The 26,050-nt window shown below is 47.6% G+C and overlaps 2 protein-coding genes across 4 annotated transcripts; one reads left to right on the forward strand and one right to left on the reverse strand.

Moving 5' to 3' along the window:
- Nucleotides 1–2,586: 2,586 nt before the first annotated feature.
- LOC8023771 (40S ribosomal protein S17) lies at nucleotides 2,587–7,748 on the reverse strand. 2 transcript variants are annotated; one of them, XM_029968576.4, is made up of 5 exons: nucleotides 7,653–7,748; nucleotides 7,219–7,370; nucleotides 6,038–6,143; nucleotides 4,193–4,258; nucleotides 2,587–2,686 (listed from the first exon to the last, which is right to left on the reverse strand). In XM_029968576.4, the coding sequence occupies exons 1-5, from the start codon at nucleotides 7,653–7,655 to the stop codon at nucleotides 2,618–2,620; spliced, it is 396 nt and encodes a 131-aa protein (XP_029824436.1). In that variant the 5' UTR covers nucleotides 7,656–7,748; the 3' UTR covers nucleotides 2,587–2,617. The 2 variants fall into 2 exon arrangements, with proteins under 2 accessions (XP_029824436.1, XP_029824437.1); XM_029968577.4 differs by having other exon boundaries at nucleotides 7,478–7,654.
- A 207-nt stretch (nucleotides 7,749–7,955) lies between these two features.
- Nucleotides 7,956–25,519, forward strand: LOC115310242 (regulation of nuclear pre-mRNA domain-containing protein 2). 2 transcript variants are annotated; one of them, XM_029968575.4, is made up of 10 exons: nucleotides 7,956–8,641; nucleotides 13,956–14,186; nucleotides 15,174–15,248; nucleotides 15,582–15,617; nucleotides 15,686–15,738; nucleotides 15,821–15,947; nucleotides 18,052–18,227; nucleotides 18,979–19,138; nucleotides 20,299–20,526; nucleotides 23,347–25,519. In XM_029968575.4, exons 1-10 carry the CDS (start codon nucleotides 8,494–8,496, stop codon nucleotides 24,771–24,773), a joined length of 2,661 nt encoding a protein of 886 aa, XP_029824435.2. In that variant the 5' UTR covers nucleotides 7,956–8,493; the 3' UTR covers nucleotides 24,774–25,519. The 2 variants fall into 2 exon arrangements, with proteins under 2 accessions (XP_029824435.2, XP_040062154.1); XM_040206220.3 differs by having other exon boundaries at nucleotides 15,585–15,617.
- The last annotated feature ends 531 nt before the right edge of the window (nucleotides 25,520–26,050 follow it).

Genomic DNA, 26,050 nt, shown 5'->3' on the forward strand with positions numbered 1-26,050 from the left:
CGATTTAGAGACTGGAACGACTTTTCCCATTTTCCAGTCCTCTAGAATGCTGCCTGTGAAAAGTGACCGAAAGAAAATTAAACGCAGATATGTGGCGGCAATTTGCTAGACTTACAGCCCCCCCCCCCCCCCCCCCCCCTTTCTTTTAATGCCACTATAGTGCACTCAAATACATATGCAAGTGGAAGGGACTTGTCAGTTTCAGATTGCGTAAACGAGGAACAACTGAAAAGTATTTTTAGTAAAATTCTGTCGAGGCATTTATGCTATTGCAAAGACAACTTAATAATTCAATATCAATCTAAAATTTCTAGTTACATTCCACGCAACAGACCACGAAAGATGCATTTTTTCTATGGTTGGTGACAGTTTAACAACCCAATAATGTTCTGGCCCCAGCACGTGCTCATAACTTTATGCTTGGCTACACTTGTGGCAAAGTGCTCAAAGCGGAGCTTTTACTGGGTCCTTCACTCGACTAAGAATTGTAGGAGGCCCTTGTAGAAATAAGTCATACTCAAATCACCTCACTGGCAAACGAGCTTGTTACCTCAAAGCCATCGATGAAGCATACGGGTAGCATACAGCGTGCAAAAGAGTCGATGCTAACACCACGTCCGCACGTTACTGCATTTTGCATCGAAAGGGTATTGGCAAGCATCAAAAATTCATCATTTGGGTTTGGTTCTTACGCGAGCTGTATCGATCTTCAGCCAAGGCTTCTGCTGGTGCAACGCTGGTGCACGGTATCATTGAACAAGTGACCAACAGTTTGATTGTTTGACCGGCTCATGCTCTTTCGAGGATGAGAGTGGCAGCCCCAGTGAAGCAGCCCCAACTGAAGAGATGTAGACGGACAAGATGCCGGTCTACTATTTTCTTCAGACTTCTACAACTGGTGCAGCCAGATGCGACAAAGCAGCTGTTGTGACCATGCACAGCACCGGTGGCAGGCCACCAAGCAGGGTCACATCAATGCCGCCCTCCTTTTTCGAGTGCAGACCCTCTCACTCCAAAGGTATGCACGGAGTCAGAAGCGTAATAACTGGCTCATAGTTCTGCGACACACGGGGCAGCGAGCCGATTCCCCGACGAGCCTCGTTCCAAAGCGCCCATACTCCGCTTCACCTTTCAATAGACCACAGAAGATGCCCCGAGCCACCCCAGCAAATCCAACGCTGCGAACTTATTGCGCGATAATGGGATTTGCGCAAGGGTTCAGCCAATCAAGGAATGGTAATGCAGCCAGAGTCTTCATTCCTAGAACACAAAAGGAGCAGAATTACCGAAAACTCTAAGTAGGAATAGGATGAGGGTGTTCATTCCGCAAAATTTGTTCAAAGCAAGCGCATCGCTGCCCCAGATGTGCGGCCTGGAGAAGCCGGCTGTCGTCCGCACACCTCGGTAAATTCATTCGTGAACTTCTCAATCACCGTCACGCACAATCGTGCACGACTCAGAAATACTTGATGAACTTGGAAGAGTAGACCATTCAGAAAAATCCCACAAGGCCTCTTGGCAACCCCACATTGCACCGCACGGTGCGGGGAATTATGGGGTCACTTCGATGTATGCTCGGGCAGACTTGCAAGCTCCGCACATACTGGAAGCGGCACAATCCCTTCTCCGTTATTGCTGAGTGTCCAGTGCACAAACAAAAGAGAATGAACAGATAACAAAGCCAACACATAACTTATTTTGTTATCATCCTACCTTCTCTGCATTCCAATATAGCAAAATGCTTAACCAATATGAATTACCTCTGTTCACGGGTACTCTTTTACGAACTATACGTTGGACTGCCATGATGCATCGAGACAGTGTGGGCGCTGCATATTTACCCGATTGTCTCTTCATGCGACAGTGAGTTACTCCGTGAGCTCGGAAAATTTACAGCATGATAACGACTTGTGAACTCCAGAGTTTGCTGTGGTAAACGACCTTTTGAATTTGGAATCAATAATGATGTGGACGAGTCCTTGATGCTGATCAACTTCATGTGAAGAGCCCAGGCTTCTGCATGTCAGTGAACTTTATAAATGAGATGCAAATGAATGTGATGGGCTTCAGATTTAGTGAAGTCGTGGCTTGGAGCAATGTTCTCAGATATATCGTGTAACAAGCTCTACGGGGGAGTGTTGTTTGAAAACTGTTGTTTGTTGCCTGCATGTTAGCAGGTCCAGGCAGATAGCATTCCACCAGTGGCAACAGACAACCCTTTTCCAATGACACTCGTTTTGCGCAAACTTTACCATAAAAACCACAAAAGAATCGGTGCCAGGCATTCTGAAAGTTTGTCAACACACTTCGATACAGCAACGTTGGCTTGGAACCTATGGTTGCTCACTCCAAAGCCCCAGAAACTCCGGATAGAACTCCAATTCCCACCGAAGTACCACCTTTCCGGTCAGGAGTATCAAGAAACAAGCGTCAAAACTACTTTTTGGTTGTGGTCGTGCCACATACAAAGGTCACGAGCATCTAAGGTACCAAGTTGACACGAGATACTTTCTGGATCTGTAATATTGCATCACGCAATCAGACACTAAGGTAATCCAAGCACAAAGCAGAGTAGAACCCATCCGAGAGGTTTTATCCCATTTATTTTTACGAGAGCTCAGTTGCGCGGTCCACCCCTGAAGGGTCCCAGTGGTGTTGTCTGGAGGCCGGGGATGTTGTTCATCTCCTGTAAGCACAAAGAGAAAAAAAGAATGTCAGCTAGAATTTTGATTATAAACACCAACAATGAAAACTTTCTTGCCAAGACTCTATGGAGAGACTGAGTAAATTATGATCAAAGCATGCAGTTGGGTTACCTACCGTATTTGCACGAATATAACGCAACCACGAATATAACGCGAGGGCAGGTTTTGATGCCCTCAAAAAGAAAAAAAATAAATATTATTACTATTATAACGCGAACCGATGCCGCGTCAATTTCTCGCACTCGGGGGCATAACAGATGTGAAAAGTCAATGGAAATAGAAAAAATATCAGTTTATGTTTTGACTGCACTCATCCTCACAGCTCAGGTCCTTCCGTTTACAATCCACTTGGTGACTACGCAGATAAGCAGCAGCACGGCACCTGCTTGTCTGGTAGTTCCTTTTTCTTATGTGCGAGCTCCTCGGCAGCCCCCAATCCAAACAAAACACGAAGAAGAAGCACCAACACACAAACACCGGATCACTCTGGAGCAGAAACTAAGCAATGCGCAGCAGAAAAAAAGACTGCTGAATCCGATACACGATCACACTTCTTGTTCTGGTCCCTCTGCATAAACAAATAACTCGTTTTCCCAGTTTTGCACGATTGCGTAAACCTTAGCGTAAACGCGGTTAGTGGTCTTGGCTTGGCTTGACTTGACTTGGCCCGGCTGGGATTGGCTTGGCTCGAATTGGCCGGTGCCCGCATTCCCGCATGGTGTGTGCGCGCGCGCACGCGCTGAGTTTCTGCGGCGTGCGCGCGTTGTACAAACACAAAAATGATAAAAATGCTTTTGTATGTTTTCTATTCGTCCCTTCACGTGGCCCAATAGCTAATAAATTCCCTTCCACACTCCCACTTCTTTTCCCACCGGATATTTTGCATTGAGCCGAAGGGATGGCTTTCTGCTCTGGCTTTCTCCAGACTCGCGCGCCTCGTGGCTGAACTCGATTCCGAATATAACACAAGGAGCGTTTTGGAGCACGTAATTTCGGAAAAAAACTCGCGTTATATTCGTGCAAATACGGTAATACATATCAAAAAAAAGAGCTGACACAACAAAATTGTTATTTGAAGGTCGGCACCTCACGATTCTCCAACTTATCCTTGCACTTTTGCGCCGTTTTTGTTTTCACAGTGAAGTCACTCCACACACAGAGAACTCATTGATACTTAAATAGAACCTATGCGATTGGCAGCAGCCTTACTGCTTACACCTATAAATTTTAGATTTACTGTAGCCTATGAACTGAAGATGAATGAGCAACAAGGTAAAACTAAAAAGTGGATGTGGGATACTCCACAGATTTATGCAAGTGAAACTTGAGAGGTTACCACATTTCCTGACATTTGTATATCCGGTAAAGGTTCAAATCAATCGCACTTGTTGCACCGCTGCATGAATCTCGACTAAGCGCGTACAACATCTACGATCTGCGAGGCTGCGAGAAGCTGCGTTGTGCCGGGCAAAAACGGGTGTTCTCACCAGAGCCTTCATCATCTCCATGGTGTCTGGGTCCACCTCGATCACATCCTGTTCCAGTGCGGACACCTGCAGACAAACATACGGCATCCAGTGAGACGAGTGGAGAAGACAAGGCTTTGAATTTAATATCAATACAAAGTGAGCAGCAGGAACATAGAGGAGCGAACATGTCGCAGCCACGCCAGTTGGGGTGCATATCGAAAAGGGAGCGATGCCCTGTTACGGTGGCAATTATGCGAGCAGTTGTTGCCGTCAAGCGTAGACCTCTTAGTGCATGCCCGGTTTGTAAAACTGCGGCAAACAAATAACCCCCAAAAAGCTATCAACCCGATAAAACTGATTGCTGCGAACGCAAGGCACAAAAGATTTAGGACCTATCGTCTGTTGCAGGTAGCAGGACAAGTTCTCCTGCAAAGCCTTTTTCTATTTCCACTTTAGCAGAAAAAAAGCTGGAGAGGAGGAAACAACCAATAGGTTTATCAGAAAGCTTTGTGGGAGGAGCTTTTCCCACTAATCCAAACCTGCAACAGAATATAGACCATTCCACTAAGCGCCGTTTCCACGCTCTCTGGGAATTTCAACGGATTTGGCGGGGTAAAAGAGACAGAGCGCAGGCGCGCAGACAACAAACCGGCTGTCCTCAACATTTGAGTAGTACCTGTGGGTTGTAGCAAACATCTAAAGATCGCTCGCTGCTGCCGTTGTGAAATGGTTCGCATTTCTAGACGATATGTGGCTACCCCAGGATGGGCCTCTTGGGCTCCGCTGTTTTATTTCAGTAAATGATCAGCTAGCGTATCTTCGTTCAGTTACTTCAATAGCAATAAAGTCAGCCGGCAGTACTACCCTCAACCGCTTTGTATGTTGCATCCACAGAAAATAGAATCCTAATGGTACAATTTACTTTGAAAAAATATTGCTTGGCTTCTGTGAAATGCCGTGCAAACCTGCTTACTTCGAGGTTAGGAACAATACGACGTAGAGCAGATTTCCTTGCATGTTCCCAGCTATGGGCGATAGGATTTTGTTGGGTAAGGAAGCACCATCACATTGAGATTAGCTGCCTCTTTTAGTGTACAACTTTTGCCGAAAACATGCTGACGTTGCTAAGTTTTCGGCGGTGCACTAAAGTCAATTGCACACCCATTAGTCGCTTCCCAAGTACCACATACGCGTAAACATCACATGTTATTCTAGTTACAAATATCCACCACAACAAATACAAATAAACCACCACAAATATCAATCACAATGCAAGCCCTCTGACGTCTTTATATCAAAGGCTAAGCAGGCAACAAATTCTGCGCCTTCATTTTTCACCTAAAAAAGAATATTTCCTCTAGTTGATTTACTATTTAATAAGCAGTTTTTTTTTTCCAACATTTTTTACAGTTGCTAAAGGCCTAAATCATTGCGAACTTCTATCAAGAAGTTGCTACAACTGCACAGACTTTTTGTCAGAGACGACACACCGATGGCAGCGTTTAGTTGTTTTCCCTTTTCGTTTTTGATATGCAACGCAGCTGACAGCCGAATTGTGTCCGGTTACTCTCTTTATCAGGTATAACAATGTATGATAACCAGTGTGTCTAATTATCAATTTGAGGTGCAAATTTTGCACCTCAAATTGCCAAAACGACAAGATGTTAAACTGTATTTGCACGCCAGACGGGTGTATGGTACTGCCCAGTCTACGGAGCAGACGACGCGCCGAGGTGAGAGAAGTCATTTGCCCCTCTCTGTACTACACCGGTGGAATGGTCATAGGTGACGCAAGCTACTACCCCTTTCAAAACGTACAGATGCAACCACCTACCCCATACAAGAGAGAAAGGAGGTTCTTACCTCTGGGACGTAGTTGTCCCTTCGCTCCCTCTCCTCTTCCTGGAGCTTGATGGAGATGCCACGCACAGGACCACGCTGGATGCGCTTCATCAGATGAGTCACAAACCTGCAGAAGAAAACAGATGCCAGCATGAAGCAAACATGCACATCACCATACAAAGCTTATTCCGCAGTTAGAACTGGCAACGACACCGTCCCACACGTGCCCTGCTTGATGAGATCGCACCCAATACTGACAATGTCAGGCAACGGCAGCATGGCTCCGGGTGCTATGCACCTAAATTTGGATAATTCAACTTAATGTCTGCTTCGGTGGAAGCAAACTTGCGCAGTGGACAGTGGATAGTGTTAATAAAGGACTGGGGTTTCTATTGCAGTGTTCAACCTTTTAAGGGTACACAATGTTCATTTCAACAAGCCCCCATGTTTAGAATGCAAATGACTGGAAAGCAAAGTGATGGGTAGCACTGCCTTCACACCCCATGGGCCACATTTGCTTTGCCCAGTACCCCCTGAACATACTTCACGATGGGGTTTCCGTTTATTACACAGCAATGCAAACTAGCATTAACAGTGGTCATTGATGACTCTTGGATACTGGACGTGCTGATATAATTGCAAGATTTGCTGTAGATTCCTCCAAACTTGCTTTACATAGCAATGTTCTACCAAATACGACTATATGTTTGTGGCTTCAACCTTGCATCCATGTGTACGCTTTTCCAATGCATCAGCACAGTTATCGCTCAGTGACAAAAGTTCTCCCGGTATCCAACAACTGTTCCGAAGCACAGTGACGCATCAACTACACCACTGGCTGCTAATCCGCGACAAGCTTGTTTGAAAATCTTCATCATTAGCCCGTTATAACAGCAGTCTGAACGTGTATGGATGTTACCGGTGAGTGCAGATGACCAGTGGCCAACGATAGCACGGCATGCAGAGTCGGTTGTTAGCGCTTCTGATTCCAAAAATTGGCACAAAAAAAGAAAAAAAAGAGGTGCCACAACTCCAAGAGCATTAAGAGCAAGAGATTGACATGGTGGGTGTAACAGCTTCAAAAAACGAGGAAGAGAACTTGAAAGACCGCCCGAGTTCTCAAGCAGCGTTAGGATTTCTCGCAGAAGACATGGACGCGAACTGCAAACGCATTCGGCTCTGTAGGAAGTTAGACGACTTACCCGGCGATTTTGTTTTTGAGCTTTTTACTGGGCACAGCAGCGATCTCCTCGCAGATCCTCTTGTTCGTGTGGAAGTCAAGGGTCAGCCGTGTGTAGTACTTCTCGATGATGAGGCGCGAAGCCTTCTTCACGGTTTTGGTCCTGACACGACCCTAGAAAAACCAACATACTACCGGTTAGAATGAAATCGAGGGAGCGTCACAACATGCACAGCAGCCGCTAACAAGAGCTGCCAACGAAAACGCCGTGATCGTCTCACCATGCTTGCAGCGGATGAATTTACTAGTTTATCTGCTTAAGTTTCACGGAAACTATTAATGATAATGAATGGGATATGTATCCGAGAAACATTCGACAAAACGACAAATCAATATTTATCTTATTAACGGCGATTAAGCGCGATTGTTGAGATGGATTAGGAAGAAAATACCAACCATTTTTGCAGCTCGGAGAGAAAAGGCCTCTTGTTGCCAACACTCACGTGGGATTCCGTCGTTTGAACTACAAAACCGCTAAAAGCAACTTTGCTTTCTTTATTTATTGGTAAAAACACAAAAGTAAAGTTAGCTTCAATCAAAAGCAGTAATTATTTAAATTCACGCTTTTTAATTCTTGGTAACAAATATAAAAATAAATTTAGGAGTGATTATCAAGCATTGCAGTTTGATCCTTAAAAGAAACTCTATGGACGTCCGTTAGGGCTCAGAAATACATGCGTCCGATTAACGAATCAGCAATGGACTCGAGTTTGGGTTTCAAAATGGCGGCTGAAGTGTGTTTCCAAAAAAGATACACAACACATCGAGCGATTTTGTTTACCTCATGCCAACTGTGAACTGAGTGAGCAAAAACCCTGCCCGTGAGTAAAAGCCGGAGCCAGCCCCAAACGAGCGACATTGCACGGGTTGCCGACGCGTCAAAGGCACGCTGGCGCGCGTCGTTCCAACGTTGATCTTCGGACCGCGTTAGGCTTAAGGGCTCCTAGTGTTCCTGCGATGCCGTGAGCGGGCAACTACCACGTTCAACGCTGCAAGAAAAAATAATATCCAAAGATTTTACAGACGCTGTATGCACGCTTATCTACGTGGACAGTCCTCGAAATTGCGATCGGGGTGCTGCTAGTTTATTTCCCGCCGTACACGAACGCGGTCATAGCGTCCGAGGCACCGACGTTGCGGTGAAGTGGTGATGCGTGAATCGTGATCGACTCCGCTGTGGCTGCGGCATTCGAAAGAAAAAAGTAAAACGTGATCTTCCGATCCCGAAACCGCAAGGATGGCCCTCAACGAACCAAACCTGGTCAAGAAACTGACGTCCGTGACGAACACGCAAGACAGTGTTCAAACGTTGGCACTCTGGATTATCCACCATCGTGCGCACCACCGAAAGATCGTGGACATTTGGGCAAAGGTGCTCAAGAAATGTAAGCAGGCTATTTTTGTATAGTCCAGTCTCCTTAAAAGAGCTGACCTTAAGGTTCGATAGCATTGCATGAGATCGGCTGTAAGGCAGTATGAAAGTTCTGGCGACCGGGTTCGGGCCCCTGCCTCGATAACCCAGCAGACATCGTTTGCTAGGCACCAAAATATACGAGGCTGCAACGGGTTTTATTGCAGCTATCAGTGGCGTAGCGTTTGGTTATTTTGTGGCGCTTACGCAGTTTATTATCTGTAGTCTTGCGGGGAAGCTGTCTTCTCAGTCATTGATTCCACAAGAAAGAAAAAAAGGTATTGGATAATTCACGTGGAAGTTCTTTGCTATTCGAGGCGAAAGTCGTATAGGGCTAAATTTCGAGAGATGGACACATTATGTTACGGAAATATTCTCTGGAAAAGGGGAACAAAGGACAAACACAAATTTCCAAACACAGCTAGGTGTCTGGTGCGCGACCGAAAAAATCCGCCTGGTCCGGGTATCGAACCCGGGACCTCTCCGTTTCCAGTGGAGCGCTCTACCAACTGACCTAACAAGGAGTTTGACGTCAATAGAGAGAACGCGTTTTAAAAGGGATTATTTTCGTCATTCTTGTCCGGCTCGCTTGCACCTTTGCATTATCATCATAACCTTAAAAATGCAAGGCATTCACCCTTACTGGTGTTGAACTGGTGGTAGCTGATAAAACCCGTTTGCTCTATTGGCGTCTAACTCCTGGTTAGCTCAGTTGGTAGACCGCTCTACTGGAAACAGAGAGGTCCCTCGTTTGATACCAGGACCAGGACACTGTCTGGTGATGGTTACAAACAAATGCAGAGGGGAAGCAAATTGGCTTCTAAGGTGGATGGCAGGAATAATACTTCTGGTCTGTAGGCAAGGTGGCACAAGCTACCGCCCAGTATAAAGGGTACAGCCATTAGCATCTGTCCATCCATCCTTACTGCGTCGAGCAAACACTCGTAATATTAAAGGGGGGAAGGGGGGGTGTTGATTCGTAAAACGTGTGCAATTAGAACATTGCCTGATCACAGTTGTTTTGTTTCTCGTCAAGCTTATGTAGTTGTCGGTGGCACACGCAATTTAAATTCCCCCCGCCCTCCCCCCCTGAAAAAAAAAAAAAAAAAAATATATATATATAAATTGTGTAGGTGTTAACTTATTAGCCCCGAGAGCGAACACAAGCGTCGCTGCGGTCACCGCGCCCTGATTGGGTGAGGTGTACCGTGACATCAGGGCGATGACTCCGCTCCGCGGTCTCGCATCGGCTCGCTTCCCAGCACCGGTTTCCTGGTTTGCCGTTGTGTGCCGCAAGCTCTTTGAGGAGCTGGACTTCGTTTACCCGGTGTACAGGACGTTGAGTTGACATGCTTGATATTGCCGATATTGACATGCTTCCGTACATTTTATAAGCCTGCTGGTCCCTTTTACCTTTAAAATTGGGTTACAAATCCCGAAAGGTAGGGGCGGAGCCTATTCCTCCGGTGAACTTCCCCGTCCGTCCACACCACACAAGGCGATTTTGCGAGGGATTGGTGAAGCGGTGGCGCAAGTGTTTCAGACGCTAGAATTCTGTTCCTTGCATGTTCATGATTTAGAAAGATATTACATCCCGCTTTCAAGGCATTTGAAGGGGCATTTATATCATGGACCTTTGGGCGGTCGGCAAATTTGCTCGCGACCCCGACTTTGCGCTGCCACTCTGCATGCGCTGGTTCGCAGATGTTTTAAAGGCCCTGTGTCTGATTATCTTTGAAGTGCTCGTGGAACAGGGGTGTTTCACATAAATGTAGCTTCTTCGTGAATTAATTATATAGTTTATACACATATGCAGGCATACTTAGAAAATGCACAATTATTGGAAATTAGTTTGTATAGTAGCAAAAACGGCCGAATTGCCCCCAGTTGCCTCTATGATATGTATTGAACTGCCCAAAATATGCACAGCAATAGTGCCAAAATTTGGAATGTTTATACTTTTTATGGACGTTTTTATTCCAGCCTTGGGCATTCGGAAAATACACTGTTTAGTCTGAATTCTCATTTCCAATTAAAAGAGACACTGGTGCAGGTCTCCAAAAGCTTCCTCAGCCTCCAAACTTCCTACAGCTGGACTCTCTGACAACAGAGGAAAACAGGAGTAAAAGCAAGCATTCAATTGTCTGTCCAGTAGTAGATACAGCACTAGTAGCATAAAATGTGGAACCTGTGAAGGGCGACAGTCTGCGTGAGAAAAGCTTCTGGTATTTTAGCTTTAGGACAATTCGATTTAAGTAAAATCTCAATTTTAGGGCTTAAGTGACTAATAATGAGCTAGACACCTTCGATTACGTTTGTTATACATTACTTGAGGGTTGATATAAACAAGTCCACAGATACCACCCGTGTAGTCCATTGAAGTACTATCCGAATCCAGCAAAGGTCAAATGCGAGCAATGTATATAATAAATGTTCCTTGTTTTGTTTTTTTTTACTTTGCCCGTGCACTTGGGTTGTCTTACTTGTGATTATCTCCCCATGGCCCAGACTGTATTTAGCATGTTGCTCGAGCAGCATGCATCTTTTCTGCTTCGGCGATCTTGTTTAAAAACAGAGATAGAAAAAAATAGTATACATAACCTGCCAATTCACTCAGACCATCAGCAGCATTTATTGTGCGAGATGTAAATCTATAGTGATGCTCCTGCAATTGTGGCCGTATTTCTTTATTTTCATATACCACTCCGATTCATGCGTTGCCTGCCCTGTCAACCATGCTTAAAATGTTGGTTAAAGTTTCGCCTGTAGCTACAGGCTATATATACCTCAATAAAGGCACATATAAAAATTTACACTTCCTACGAAAAACACGCCAGAAAAAATTAAATAGAAACGAGCGCGCCGACAGCTAGCGTCGTCACAGCCTCCACAGGGCGAGCGGCGCGAGTTGGGGAAAAATTCTCTCCTCGCCGTGACGTCACCGCGGTTTGCCGTAAGGGGGCGCCACGCGAACTTCTCGGGGCTAATAGTCTCACTAGTAGTTGCCACACGTAACTCGTGTAGTTTATGTGACATGACGGAACCTAAGAGAGGGAAGGGAAAGGAAAACACGTAAAAAGAGGGGACAACACACTTCCGTGGTCTATGGCTGCTTCACGCAGTAAACCAAGGTACCAATTTTTTTTATGAGATCTTTGCCTGAAGTTGCATGGCGTCCTCCACATTCTTCATTGCCTTTTGTCTCTCCCCCCCCCCCCCCCCCTTTTCCCCCTTCAAAATGTATAATTTTGAATAACATTTACAACTCATTGCACTTTCCACCTTGTTAGTTTTGTAGCGCAGAAAACACGTAGACGTCCGGGCTACTTAAGTAAAAACCTATTTAATTGTCATTACAAATTCGGAGCTAGCTAGCTGACCGAGCGCCGAGATCAGGTGGAATGGGAATGGCGGTTGGTCAGAGCACCAGCTTCAGAGGCGCGTGTTCATGCCCCAGTGGTCTTTCTCTCGTGCAAAAGCGCACTGATGCTTGTCGGCAATGTTTCTGCTTTACTGCCATCTGTTGGGCCTTTTGACTGCCACAGTTTTTACACCATTTGTCTGGCCTAAAAAAAGACAAGCTTCTATTAAAATACCCTTTGCATGATTAAAACAAAAAGAAATTGTTTTTATTGTAGCTGTAACAAAAAAATATTTTGTTACAATTGCAAGCGATTCTTAGAATGATAAACTTTAAAAGTGGTGCTTTTACAATGGGCAGATTTTCAATGATATAAATTTCATCAAATCAGTCAATTCTCAGACAAGCATCGAGAAAAGCTAGCAGGTGGACGGTATTGTACGACGGGCGAGATGTCGGTAAAATTCTTACAGAGCCAGTGCTGTTCACTAGAGTTCTGGTATATGCTCACAGACAAGCTCCAAGCATGGATCGTATTGATTTCTCCCCCTCTTTTCCAAAAAAATTCAAAAACTCAATTTTCCCTCTCGCTCCTCTGTTCAGAATTTGTGAAAACTGGCATAAATTCCCAAGACATCCAGGCCTGCCTTGCTCTGTTTCACGTAAAAGTACAACCAGGGAACAAAGACTTCAGGTGCACATCATAGTTTATCACTACTTATGACACGACGTGGTTATGGGAGCCGCAGTTCGTGCAATGAGAGAATACGGGGAGTCATAATGTGATGCGGCCAGTCACATAAAAATACCAATGTCTGAATTAGCCTTCATGGTGAGACCGAGTATACCTAGACTAGATTTTCCTGCATCTAATAATGAGGAAAGTCTAAATGTTTTTCGGCACTTATTTATTTTTTAAAGAGACAGCGTATTTCGGTGAGTTGTTCGATACAGACAGTAAAAACTGTGATATCTGGCAAAAGAAAACTAATAAAAAACTGAGAGTTTGAGTTTATTTCGCGATTTGAATGCTTCTTCAGGAAGCTTTATGGCTCTCGTAATGCAACAGCACTTGCAAAGCACTGGCAACAAGACCGAACACGGACCAAAGTCCGAGTGCTCTTTACCATAGTTGTCCGGAGCTTTTAGTTTTTTTCGTATCCTGCTAGAGCTACTGCTCTGTGTGATGACACAAATTGAATTTTTCTTGAGCGCAATGTTTCTGCCAAGAGGAAGGCAAGCAGATCTTGCTTCTTTCGCGAGATTAGTCCAGTGCCGACCGTCGACGTACAGTCGTCCAGCTCTGATCTGAATTGAGCAAAGACCCTGCGACCATTCTTGTTGACCGCAGGTTTGTTTCACTTTAAGTCTGACCGCAGCCAATACTATTCGATGGAGCCAATGAGGTAGTGGCAAAAGTTCATGGTCGTGGCACTCATTGTCTTTGTGGGTTCGCCATCACCGGCCAAACCAGTCATGCGCAGACAAAAAACGCAGGGTCACGGAGGAGAGAGGTTGTTGTTAGCAAGGAGGAAGTAGGGGAAGTAAAGGAGAGTCAGTCGTGAAACGAGCCTCCACGTTGGGGCAGTTCCGGCGGAGCAACCCACCGTGACTGCCCAAACGATGAGAATGGCCAGTGCCCTTTCCCTCTTCTATCCCGCCAAATTGGCTGGACCGTCCGCGCAGGATGGCCAGTTTGTCGCTGGGATGGGGCACATGGCCTTCCTTGCTTTTATCCTGACAATTCCGTCAAAATGTCTAGACGGCGTCGCAGTCGAAGAAAACGGCGCCGCCCAGAGAGCCCTTAGCGGAACGGCCTACAGCCAAGCTCAACAGATTGCTGTGGAGGTTCGGGACGTAAACGGCTAGTTTGGCGCGACTCCCCAGACGTAGGAACGGTGAGCGAGCGTGCGCATTGTGCCCGCAGCCAAGCCCAGCCACCGGCTGACCATGCTGTACCTGGCCAACGACGTGCTGCAGAACGGGCGGCGCAAGGGGGTGCAGCAGTACATCGAGTCCTTCGGGGAGGTGCTCCCCCACCAGGTGCCCCTCTTCCGGGACGAGAAGATCCTCAAGCAGGTGGACCGGGTCTTCACCATCTGGAGCGAGCGCTCCGTCTACCCCTCGGACTTCACCCTGGGACTCAAGGACATCCTCCGTAAGTGCAGTGCCCGGCGCGTGTCCCCGACCGGCGCGCTTACCGCTTTTCAAAAAGTGGTCCTTTGATTTCTGTCAGCTCGGTCTCGTTGTGCCTTCTCGGTGCGCTTTTCTCTTTGTCGGCTTGCAACAGAGGGAAGTGCTCGTAGATTTTTCTAGTGCTTTCTGGCAATTTGCCTCTCAGTCTTCATTTATAATTTTGTATAGACGGAGGCTGCCCCCGTCTGGCCGTCGAAAACTGATGGCTAAAGTGCAAGCTGCTGTAGAGACAATTTGTCGTCGTTCCTGCGGCGTGCTCCGCAGATGGCTGGATAGTAGAATGTACTGTAGCCGACTTAGTTTTAACGAATTCTCTATGATTTGCCAAAAATTCATGGCGCTAACAAATCGGGCAGACTTTATTTTCTTGTAACGAGAACCCGAGGACGGCACTAAGGAAGTGCTAATCTGCCTTTCATTCTTCCAGACAACAATACTTCTGTGGTTGAGCAAAAGCATGATGCTCTATGGAAGCGTTTGAAAGCCTTCTGCACCTTCCGTTTCGCAAAATTTAGTTTAAAAAACTTTAGCTTGGGCCGTATATACAAAATGTTAACCTGGGGAAAATATGTAATTTGGATTACTACTTAATTGCCTCATTTTACACCAGGCATGTTGCAGGTCATCAGTTTCTGCCTGCCTGAGGCATTTACAGGGTTACTTATCAAAGCATGGTTTCCTTTTTTTTTTTTTTCGTTTATTCTGCAAAAATTAAGCTCTTGGCTACGAACCGTCACACTTCATAGGTCTTCATCATATTGTGTTTTATGGTCCCTGTAACTTTAAAATCTACTCACCGAAAGACTTCTCGGCTTCTGGACACGTGATGTCCAGAGGCAAACAAATTCCGTGCACCGGACAACCATTGTCCTCCACAGAAGAAGATTGTAGCACAGGATGAACTTGTACTTACCATCTTGATCTTGTATTTTCTTTTTATCTTTCTCAGACAAAAGGACTGGCGAAAAGCTGCAGCAGCATCACCACCATCATCACCATCATCATCACTCTTCTACCGGTGATGGTGAGACTTTCCCTGCACAGCAAAACTCCTATAGTGACGGGCCGAATGAGAATGGTAGGGCATGTCTTTCAGATGCCCGGCCTCCCGTAAGTGCTTCGTGTCTTCCACTGTGCTTTGGCTGCGTGCACGTGCACGAGACGCCGAAGCACTGTTGAAGGTAGGAAGCTCGCGCTGGAGGAAGGAGAGCTAGAGGTTCCTCCCTGCCATCCTTACCCTGTCAGTGATTGTAGCCAGAACCAACTTGGAAGACCTGTCTTGCACCGGCATGCAAAACGGGTCCTTCCAACAAACGGACGTCCTCATCGGGTTCGGTTTCCAATTTTCTCGTTTCAGAAGGAGCTCAGCCAGCAAAGGAGCCCAGCAGAAAAGGTGAGGTGGCAAAAACGAACAAAATAAAGCCAGGCAGACTGCTAACTGACGCAATTCTTGCATCGCAGATAGCGGCAAGCTCAAGACTCCAGAGGTGGAGAAGATCATCCTAGAGTTCAAGGTGAGAGACGTCACGGATAGAGCCCATCTTTGTTATGAGTGCGTAGTTGTAGATACAGAGTGTTTTTGTTTCCCTTTTGCAGCCCGAGAAAGTCATTGAGAAGATCAAGAAGTTGAAGAAGGTGGAGAACGACTCTGTCATCAAGTTGGCGGCGCTGACGAGTCGCAACATGGACGTGTCCAGCTCTGAAGTTCTGCGCAAGTTCAAAGGTAAGTTGATATTATGAGGGCGCCACAACATATCGTGCCTCTGAAATTTTCGGTGCAGTGCGCAATCGACCATAGGGGACGACGACTGTCGAATAGAGAAATTTCTGGGAACTCGTAATTTAAATAGTAGATCTGCAATAACTTGCCCGTATATTGGTGTATTAATTGACAGGATAGGACAAGAACGACAGGGCATGCAGGGTTCACTGGCAGAGAGCAGTAGCGAGTTTGTTTCACAAACAAGTAGTTGTGAGTAATGCCTGCTTGAGCGCAAATGTGCAAATAGATAAAATACAAGTTGATCCACAGAGTCCATCTTCAAGACTCTGATCTGCATCAAAACTACTTTGTGCCAATGGGTCGTGCAGAAAGTCTGTTTGCTGCTCATTGGCGTCGAAGTTTAAATGTCCTTCAGTGCGTTTGTCACAGGCCTACGGCCGGTTATTAGCAGATGAGAAGTTGTGATCCATTAAAAAGCTCTAGATGTTTGGATGGAGTCATCCATGTATCGTTTTACATTGTTGCGAATCTGCAGAGTTAACCTGGAAACATTGGTGACAGTTTATGAAGAAACCATAGAATTGACTGGGTTTGTTAGTTTGTTGCACTTTGGAGCATCTGTAGCAAAAGCGAATGCTGCACAACCCTGGGATCACTCCTCAGTTCGATCCCCGCCCTTGCGCGTTCTGATCTGGACGAGCATTGTACCGAAGTGCGGCCATGTAATCACTACTGCTTGATGCATACTAAAGACCTCAGGATAGCACGGTGAATAATTGGGTCAGTTGATTCGTCACAATGTTTGGGAACAGCACTGTTAAAGACAAGGACTAAGTAAATTGAACGATACATGATCCCAGGTTAGCAGTCGTAGTTCAGTGGCTAAACGGCTCATTTACGGCTTGAACTAATGTTGCCGTACCTCAAGGGCAGATCAACCTCACGCCGTATGCTCATCGTCTCATTTTTCTTGTTATTTTTTTTTTTTTTTGCCTTGCACATGTGGGTGATATTTTAATGCGTGTCACAACTGGAAGTAACAGCTGTTGTCTAATCTACAGAATGGCCGTTTCATTATGGAAAAAAAAAATCCAATATGCATCGTGTATTATGTAGGGAGTTGTATGATAAAAACATTTTCTAAAAATTGCTATAATAATTATTTTTTCTGGAAAAGGGGGGGGGGGTGCAATTGTAGCACAATAGTATTTAGCGAACAAGGTAACTTCATAGATATAAATTTTACGAGGCACATCCTAATTGGAGGTTCGTAGTGCGCCGTCAATAGGTTGTGGCAGTTGTTAGATTCCAAGAAAACCAAATTCTGCTTTGCACTAGTTAGCGTGGAATTTATACTAAAGAGCAGGCAGCGTGCAAAATCCCCACCCCAAAATCTTGGTTGCAAATGTGCAACCCAAGGATATCATATCACTGCTAGACCCTAGCAAGCTTTGTTGTTTTTGGGGGGCAGGGCTTTTATGCATCTTAGTTTTTGTATGGTGGGCTACTGACAGCCAAGGCTCGCCATAGAAAAGTGTGCAGCAGAATGTAGTTCTCAGGTATAACAACCGTTACGGCCTATTTCAACAGTCGCCTACAGATTCCTTGTTGGCATGTGCCAGCTAGTATGAATGTCTAAGAAGTTAATGACGGGATGTGAGGTAATTACTAGTTTGCTAGCTGTCACATTATGCTCATGCAATAACTTCTGTCAGAGATATATTCAAAGGAATCATTTCTTTTTCTCATGAGTTCTATATCTAAGAAATCATTCGAGTAGAAAAAAAGTCACTCCAGGATACATCCTACTCAAACTAGTTTCCACCTCTGAAATCAGACTTTGTGTATGCTGGGAAACCAGTGAAAATACACCAATCTTTTCAGAACAGATAACTAAAACTGCTATTGTTTTGGCTTTTTTGTGAGCTCCACAACTCCCGAGTTGAATTTGAGCAAGCAGGTGCGTCGGAGCTGTATTTGGCACTAGAGCCCTGCATATCCGTGGATATCCGCAATCAAGTGGCGGATGCGGATAAAAATGAATCCGATTTGGCAGATTTGCAGATCTGATCTGTAATTGGGTCCAAATCTCCCCCGTACCTAGACCGCAGTCACGGACAGCAGTTCCAGAAGGACTTTGAAGACGCGACCCGCTGCCTGGAGGAGTACATCAAGGCCTTGGAGAGGGAGATGGCCGAGCGCACCGAGATGACGGAGATGCTGGAAGAGGCCAAGGTGTACTACGACAGTCAGCACGGCGAGGCACGCATCGTGGCCACGGTAAGCAGCCGGAGTGGAGTCCCTTGATGGAGAATCGATGCCCTTTCTGCTTTATCTTGTCATCCAGCCGTCGTATTTTAGTTTTATCATTTAGGTCAGTGGTTCTCCAACCCGTTTTCAGGGGTCGCCTCAACCCTCAACCCCCCTTTTTTTCTATAAAGGAAATTACCTTGCCTAAGTGGCGCTAGCTACCGCCCGTTATAAAGGGTACAGCCGTTACTATATATCCATCCATTGATCCTTTTACTTGGTGCTTCTCACTTCTCTTGTCTATAAAATAAAAGTAAACGATGCCCTTTCCACACTGCAATGAGTTGAATTATTTTATACTCCCCCCCTCCCCCTTCCACTTCCCCAACTACTACTTCCACTTCCCCACTTCCCCTAGGGGTCCCCAACGCATCCATGCTTGAGAACCGCCGATTCAAGTACATTGCAAGAGTCATTCCGACTTGGAAGGGATTCTGAATTGTGCTTCTATTTCGGGGTCGAAGTCTCGAAATAGAACCGTGTTTCATTACCTCCAATGCAAAGTGTGTCGCGCGGCATAAATATTTCACTAAAATATTGTTTGTCTTTTTTTGCGAGAAGAGTTTATTTTGTGACGTAGGTGTCCCATCAAACCGGGGAGCTCAGTGTACCTTTAGAAAACTATTCGTAAAGAAACTTCAGCTCTCTTTTGTCCCACCCCGTTCCCAAAGAGCCGTGTGCTGTCCCACTCCCCCGGTTTGAGGGTGCGTTGACCGTGCAGGCGTACAAGAACTTTGGCAGCCGGGTGAAGGGTCTGAAGCGCAAGCTGGAGGCCAAGATGAAGACGCTGCCCAGTCCCGTGCCCTCCCCCACGCCTGACGCCCCCTCGCCCACCAACTCGGACGACGACGCCCTGCTGCTGCCCCCGCCCCAGGACACAGGTCAGTCCCTCCATGGCTCTCACTTCCAACAGACGTTCTTGGTTGTGTCTGGAGACTCCGAGACTCGCAGAACGTGTCGCAAATGAGCTAGGCACGTACTGTAAGTGTGATGTCACGTGCTGTGTGCTTGACGTCACACGATATAATCATAATCAGGTCACAGAGTCATACGGCGTCCTTATATCGCAGGACACTGTTAACATCATGGCCGTGACGTCGCTTGGCATTGGAACTTGATGTCCTGTTACAATACCGTGCGATGTCAGAGTTGCGTGACATCGGGGATTCACGTAACACATCGACATCAAGGTCATAAAAGCAATATAGCCCCTATGGGGCTATATTAGTCGTGTGACCTTGCCCCGTGTGTCGGTTCAACGTAGCATGTCGCTTTGATTTGACTCCTTTATTTGCATGAGGTACTGAGTACATGACACTGAAGGCGTGTGAAAAAGCCGTGGGAAGGACAACTTTTCTCCTAAATCCGGCTGTATGACTCATTTCGCGTGAATAGCTACGTTTATGCCTGCCATAGACAACCTAAGAACGGGACACGTCAGATGTTGTATTCTGGTGTTGGGATTTGCTTACTGGCGATGTAGCCTTCGGCATTTGCAGTGTTAGCGTTGCAACCGAGTATTGGTGATTTCCGTCGCATATTTTTGGACCCGCTTTCGCAGCTTCGTGTTTAGACTGCCAGGCACTCTGAGAGCTGGTAAGCGAATCTACCACAACAACTCTGTTTTCAAGCTGCAAGGTGCCGTCGATTTCGCAGAATCGGCCAACACACCTTTCCATAGCTCATCACGCTGGCAAAAAACGCCAAGTGACTGAACAGTGGACACTTGCGCGACAACTGGTCTCCCTCAGGAGAAAGCTACCGCACGTGCTTAGAACGTGCTCCAATGCCCAGTGGGTAAGGATGGCAGCATGAAGAAGGTCATTATTGGAAAGGTCTATAGCCCCCTCCAGCTCGGCCGACACTGTCCGAGAGAGGTGGCATTGGAATGGACAAGGAAAACTTGCTTCCCCCCCCCAATTACTACCGCCATCTCCCGAACAGTTTTGACGTTTCTGTCCGAAAGTGTAACGACGACCGGACGATTTCCAGTTTGAGCGGCGTTTCCGTTCTAACCCGGGTGGCTTCCTTGACGGTGCAGAGTCCAGCCTGGCTCCACCCCTGGCGGAACCGGTGGTCGTGGACAACGGCGAGGCGAGGGCGGTGATGGGACTGGATGGCTGCTCCCCGCAGTCTGCCCCGTCCCCGGAGGGGTCCCCGGTGGGGCTCAGCCCGGTCCTGCCCGGGAACGGGGCCACGAACGACGTGTCGGGGGGCCCCGACGGCGCCGAAGGGGGCGCCTCCGCACTCAGCAGCTTCATGTCCCAAAGTGAGTGCTTTGGAAGGTGGCACGCCGGTCGTTGCACGCGGCAGTTGCAACCATTGATCTCTATTGTAGTAAGGTGGATCGAGGCTCGTATCGCCGGGGTCAAGTGGCACTTGACGCCGGCTATTGTATGGGACTCGACGGGAGAAACGGGGAAAGCCGAAATTTATTGCCTCGGTAGGTTGCTCTCGACAATTAAACTTTTATTGCATTTTTTGGGAATGACAGTTAATGTTCTGGGCGCAAATATCGAAAGCGTTAGAATACCGTTGTTACTCTTACTCGCATAATGAACACTTTTTTTTTCCCGAAAAATTTACACTTATTTGGGGGGCGCGTTCATTACGCGAGGTAAAATGTTTCCGTTTACACACTTCATGCAAATGTCATTGTGGGTGCCAATATGACACGGCAGGGTTCTGTGGCACCTCTCCACTGATGGAGGTGCACCCACGGCTGGTCACGGGCATGCCACAGTGACCATGCTTTATAAATTGCAAACCTTTTTAGGGTGCTTTCGGCGTGCCTTTTGCCGAAGGAAAAGCGTCCTACGATGCTCATTCGGCACGGAGAGCAATGCGACCGTTCTTACGCCTAATCACTTTTACGATTTCCCTGTCCGAAAGCGGACCGCAGACGACGGCATGTTTGTTGACATCAGTGCATCCGATAGGCAAAGAATGTGCGAGGCCGGGCAATTTCTAGACCCAAGCTTCGTCAAGTGGGCTCGCCCCTCAGTTTCACAGTTGATCACTTCCGCCACTAAGCACTTGCAGCCATTACGAGAGCGGCTGGGCTTGGCTTGACTTGGCCCGGCCGCTTGGCGGCAAAAGAAAATTGGCTTGGTGGGCTTGGTGGCTAGCTAAGCTGGATGCAATTTGAGACTCGCGGAGCTGAAAATTGGAGGTGCGTTCAATACGCGAGAGAAAAAAAAGACAAAATATTGGTACCCGTTGTGGGGGGTGCGTTCATTATGCAAGTAAATACGGTTTTAGCGCTTTTCGATAAGCGTTTTGCGGTTGAGGGTCAAGGGTCGCAGCTTTGTTGGGCGTAAACTGTGATGCAGTTCAATGAGATGAGGGTTGCCGAGCGTCAATGCGGAATCGTTTGTGATCTCAAAGTCCTCAGAGCTTAGCGGACGATAAGTTAGAGCGCACTTACTGGGGGCATTCGCATTGTTTCAAGCGCTCGTTCAAAGCCTTTGCTTTGAACTGTAGTGAGGGCCTCTTTTGACAAACTAAAACTTGGAGTTCGTTGTTTATTTGTTGTACAACTCATATATTTAGCCACTGAACCAAGCGACGCAGGCACATTTGATTCTTTTTTTATTCGGTGTTCGAACACTTGAATAATATTGATTCCATCTCCAAACACCCGATATAATGATCACAGCACTTCTTAAGATACTTGCCTTTGAGCACCACATAGAAGCTTCGGTATTCCTATTTTTGCGTGTTCCTCCCGTGGACTCGCATGTATTGCCTGGTGTCAAGCAATGGCCGCCGGCGGTGCCACCGACGGGCTCCCAATCCGCGATTCAGCCTACTACATTAAAGATCAGTGGTTGCTGCAGGCGTGTCTATCTTATCCCCTTCACATAAGCCACCTCGGCGGTTCCGGCACAAATCGTCAGCCTACAGAGCCCCCAGGGGCAGGGTTGAATCCCGGTCGCAATCCGACAGAAGCTTATTGCGGAGGAGGCACTTTGTAACCGAGGTGTCGGTTGCATGCGAAAAAATCCCCACGTAGTCTAAAAGAGCCCTCGCCCTTAGCTTTTCTGGCACGTAAAGCCCCCAATCTTGACCTTTATCCCTGCCCTGTCATGTGCGTGTGTTTTGTTTTTCTTGGTGGAGAATAACAGTTTATGCCGCATCGAAACGTTAGAATGATGATGGCAAGCCCGTCATGCAGCCAGAGATAAGGTAGTTTTTGATGCGAGCTGGTCCGATGTGCAAGCGCTAATTTTCCGGATATGTTTGGCATGCTAAAAAGCACTTGAAAATGACTACACACAGCCACCAAATCTACATGGAAATCTTAGGTTGTTGTAGAAAAGTTAAGAAGAGTTGATATATTTGTGTCTGCACATTTTTTTACCTTTCCCTCAAAACTTGGATATTCCATCCTGCAATATACAATAGGTACATTAGGCTCGTGATAATTCGAACTTGGATATTTCATTGGATATTCTATTCAAATTTCAAAACTTTGGTTGTCCTGCTATGTTTATAATGTATTCATAAGCCGCTTTAATTCGAATAACTCAAGCAGGGCAGACGTGCTACGAAAACGGGCACCATGCGGGAATTTCCGTGGCAACTTGTGCGGGTGCTGCGACGTGGCGGCATGGCATGGGTCCAAGTCACAGCATCCGTGCAAGTTGCTGGGAAAACTGCCGCACGGTGCCCGTTCTCGTTGCTCATGTGTTCTCCGCTTAATAGTTCATGTAAGACAACTTCTTGGCCCGATCAACAAACTTAAATTTTGTTTTGAGTTGTCATGTGCTGTCTAAACAGTTCACGATAAACATTTTTGAGGGATAAAGAAACTTATGTCATACATTTCACAAATGTTTCATGTGCGGCATACCTGCTTATGATCAGAGGAAATCATGAGATATCTGCTTTCTACAAGTAGCCATTCATATGGCAAATCATAATTTTATCTTTCATCATACTTTTGAAGCAGTTTGGAAAGCTGTGCACATGGCACTCATCGTTTCATCCATTATTTACCGAGATCCACACCTTAGCTACCGTGCCTGCTAAGAAACACACTTTGTCCACTACGTTGCTCGCACGTCACAAAGAGTTCTCCACCCAGGCCCGTCTCTGATCTCCTCGTGGCTGGACGCCTTCAACCAAGAGTTCCAGGAGAGCAAGGCGGCCGACACGCTGGGAGCTTCCCTGTCCGGAAACACCCTCCTCTCGGTTCCCTCGCCGTTGGCTGCCGCAGTGCCAAGCACCCTGGAGAGCCGCCTGTCCAGCCTGATGCAGAACATGAGCCACCTCCCCAGCGGCCTCTTCTCCTCGACCAGCTCGGCGAGCAACACGCCCAAGGGCCAAGACTCGCCGCTGCCGTACGCGACCGCGGTTCAGCCCTCGCGAACCATCCCACCGGAGCCGCACAGCACGCCGCTGAAGGACGAGAACAGCGGACAAGGCACGCCAGTCCTCGACGAGAACCTGGCCGGCAACTCGGCCAAGCACCCGGCGAAGAAGACGGCTCCCGTCGCGGACACGGACCTACGGATCCACCCGCCGACGGGCTCCAAGACGGACTCGTCGGAGTCTACGCCGACGCAGTTCGGTTCGGCCGCGTTTGGATCGAAGATCCCGACGTTGGGCAGTCCGGCGAGCTGGCTTCCGGAGGGGTCGCCGAAGACGAGCGCTCCGGCGTTGGCGCCTCCGCCAATCCCGCCGGCGTTGCAGGCATACCTCGAGCCGATCCGCACGGTGACGACGACGGGAGCGGAAGAAGTGGGCGCGGACCTACTGCCGTCTCCGTCGGCGGACTACCTCATACCGGTCGCCGAGAACTTCGACGTGACGGATATGGAGCTGGACGACTCGGGGGACGAAGGGGACGGGATGTCGCACCGAAAGAAGGCTGCGACTGCAGCAGCCGCTCTGGCGGCGGCGAGCAACCTGATTACGTTGGTGCAGCCAGACAACGCGGCCACTCGTACGGCAAAGGAGGAGAGTCTGGAGAAGCCCAGGGAAGAGCCGAAGTCGACCACTCCGGCTTCTACCCTGGCTTCGACTTCGTCTCCGGCGCTGAGCTCGGGGATGGCAATGGGGGCGGCGGCAATGACCGCGCAGGGCGACTCCAGGCACCTGCGCCAACTTGCAGAAGGTGGAGGGTACCCGTCTTCTCCGCTAACGCAGCCCTCGAAGATCGAGACGGTGCAGACGAGGGCAATCGAGAGGTCGCCCCCACCGGACGACGTAAACATCTGGGAGAGGAGAGACTACTACGACGTGCTCTCGCGGTCTCAACAGCCGCCCCCGCCGCAGCACCCGCAGATGAGCAACGGCGGTAACCGCATGCAGGGGAGAGGAGGCTACTACGGATACGAGATGCGACCCCAGCCTCCGCCAGAACACTTCCGCGACGACTACGACGGCTACGGGAGGGGCTACGAGCCGGATTGGCAGGGGCTGCCACCGAGCCCAAGGTACAGGCACTTCAGCAACAACGGTCCCCCGCCACCCCAGCAGAGACCGCCCTACTTCCACCCGAGGTACTGACGTGCGCGAGGACTTCTGGTTTCGTCGCCGTATTCGGCGGAGCGTAGTGTACATAGTCACGTGGGTTCAGGGGGAGGGAAAGTCGCAGGCGCAAGGAACGTCCTAGGTCGAGGATGCTCGCACCACGGGCTTGTGACGAAGGGAAACGACGAGTGCTTGTTTTTGCGGAGTCCGCATAAGCAGTGCGTGTATTTCGTGTGCGGTACGGAGGAAAAAGTTCAAAGCGAAGTTTAGCATCTGACACAAGGCCTTTCATCGTTTTTACATTTTGGGAGCACCCGCTTTGAGTTTTGGGAGAGGGGGAGTTCACAAACTGTTCGAAAAGTTGCGATTGAGTTCGTGTCGGGTCAGCGTCTGAATTAGTGAGCACTCGAGTCAGTCATTTCTCTCCGTTTCGGAAAAAAATTTTCGTCGAAAGATTCGGGGTGTTATGCCTGCTGCCATACAACAAGCTTTCCGAAACGTCTTTCGCGTCCACGGGGTTGGAATCGAGTCGTTCCGTTTTCTTCGGGTTCCCCACCGACGACCATGCATCTGTGCGTTGCTTTGCACCCCTATCGTTTGCATCATGCCCCTCGAGTGTCGTTTTCTCTGTGCATAGTTCTGCGGACTTCTGGTTTTTGTTTTTGCAGCCACGAACTGATGAGGCAAGTCGGGTTGCCATCGGACACTCGAGAGAATGCAGCGCTTCTCTCCCTTTCCTTGCTGTGTATTACACAGAAATACAAGTTGTTTCTTCCATTGAATTTTTGAGTTTTTTTTTTTTCTTGGGAGCCATCGGACCTACTTTATCCCAACCTTTTCCTTCTCGCTAAGTCACACCCGATTTAATTTTGTTCCATTGGGCTTCATGCATCGATCACAACGAGTCTCAAATACATTGCTTGAGCTCTGTACTCTGAATGCGTTACTTTGTATATACTTGTAGATAAGCTGTTTAGATTCATTTTTTGTTTGTTTGTTTGGTGTGTGTGTGTGTGTGTGCACGCTTCAGATGTATGCGTTATTTTGTGGGTTTAGTAAAAGATTCCCTTTTGACCTCTTTGGGAAATTAATTCCTTTCCGCAGTGCTGCCGACACCGCATTCAAGTATACAGGGATGTCTCGTTAATATGGCCAGCTCCATTCTTCCGAAGATTGTCCCTAATGAGAGTTGTGCATGATAATGAGACAAAAATGCATGTATTTGCCCACTTCGCACCGAAAAGATGTCTGCATAGTGAGGTATCCCTAATGAACAAGACACGTGCATAGTTCTGCCGACATCTTGCACCTTA

The sequence above is a fragment of the Ixodes scapularis genome, unplaced genomic scaffold (genome assembly GCF_016920785.2).
Source record: "Ixodes scapularis isolate PalLabHiFi unplaced genomic scaffold, ASM1692078v2 PGA_scaffold11__112_contigs__length_91849675, whole genome shotgun sequence".
Taxonomy (NCBI): domain Eukaryota; kingdom Metazoa; phylum Arthropoda; class Arachnida; order Ixodida; family Ixodidae; genus Ixodes; species Ixodes scapularis.

Coding starts and splice junctions, on each gene's coding strand:
- LOC8023771 (XM_029968576.4), bottom strand. Junction 4,259..6,037: donor GGGACAACTACGTCCCAGAG/GTAAGAACCTCC, acceptor GTTTGTCTGCAG/GTGTCCGCACTGGAACAGGA. Junction 2,687..4,192: donor TGGAGATGATGAAGGCTCTG/GTGAGAACACCC, acceptor TTGTGCTTACAG/GAGATGAACAACATCCCCGG.
- LOC115310242 (XM_029968575.4), top strand. CDS start 8,494: ATGGCCCTCAACGAACCAAACCTGGTCAAGAAACTGACGTCCGTGACG. Junction 8,642..13,955: donor GGCAAAGGTGCTCAAGAAAT/GTAAGCAGGCTA, acceptor TTGTGCCCGCAG/CCAAGCCCAGCCACCGGCTG. Junction 18,228..18,978: donor AGGCACGCATCGTGGCCACG/GTAAGCAGCCGG, acceptor TTGACCGTGCAG/GCGTACAAGAACTTTGGCAG.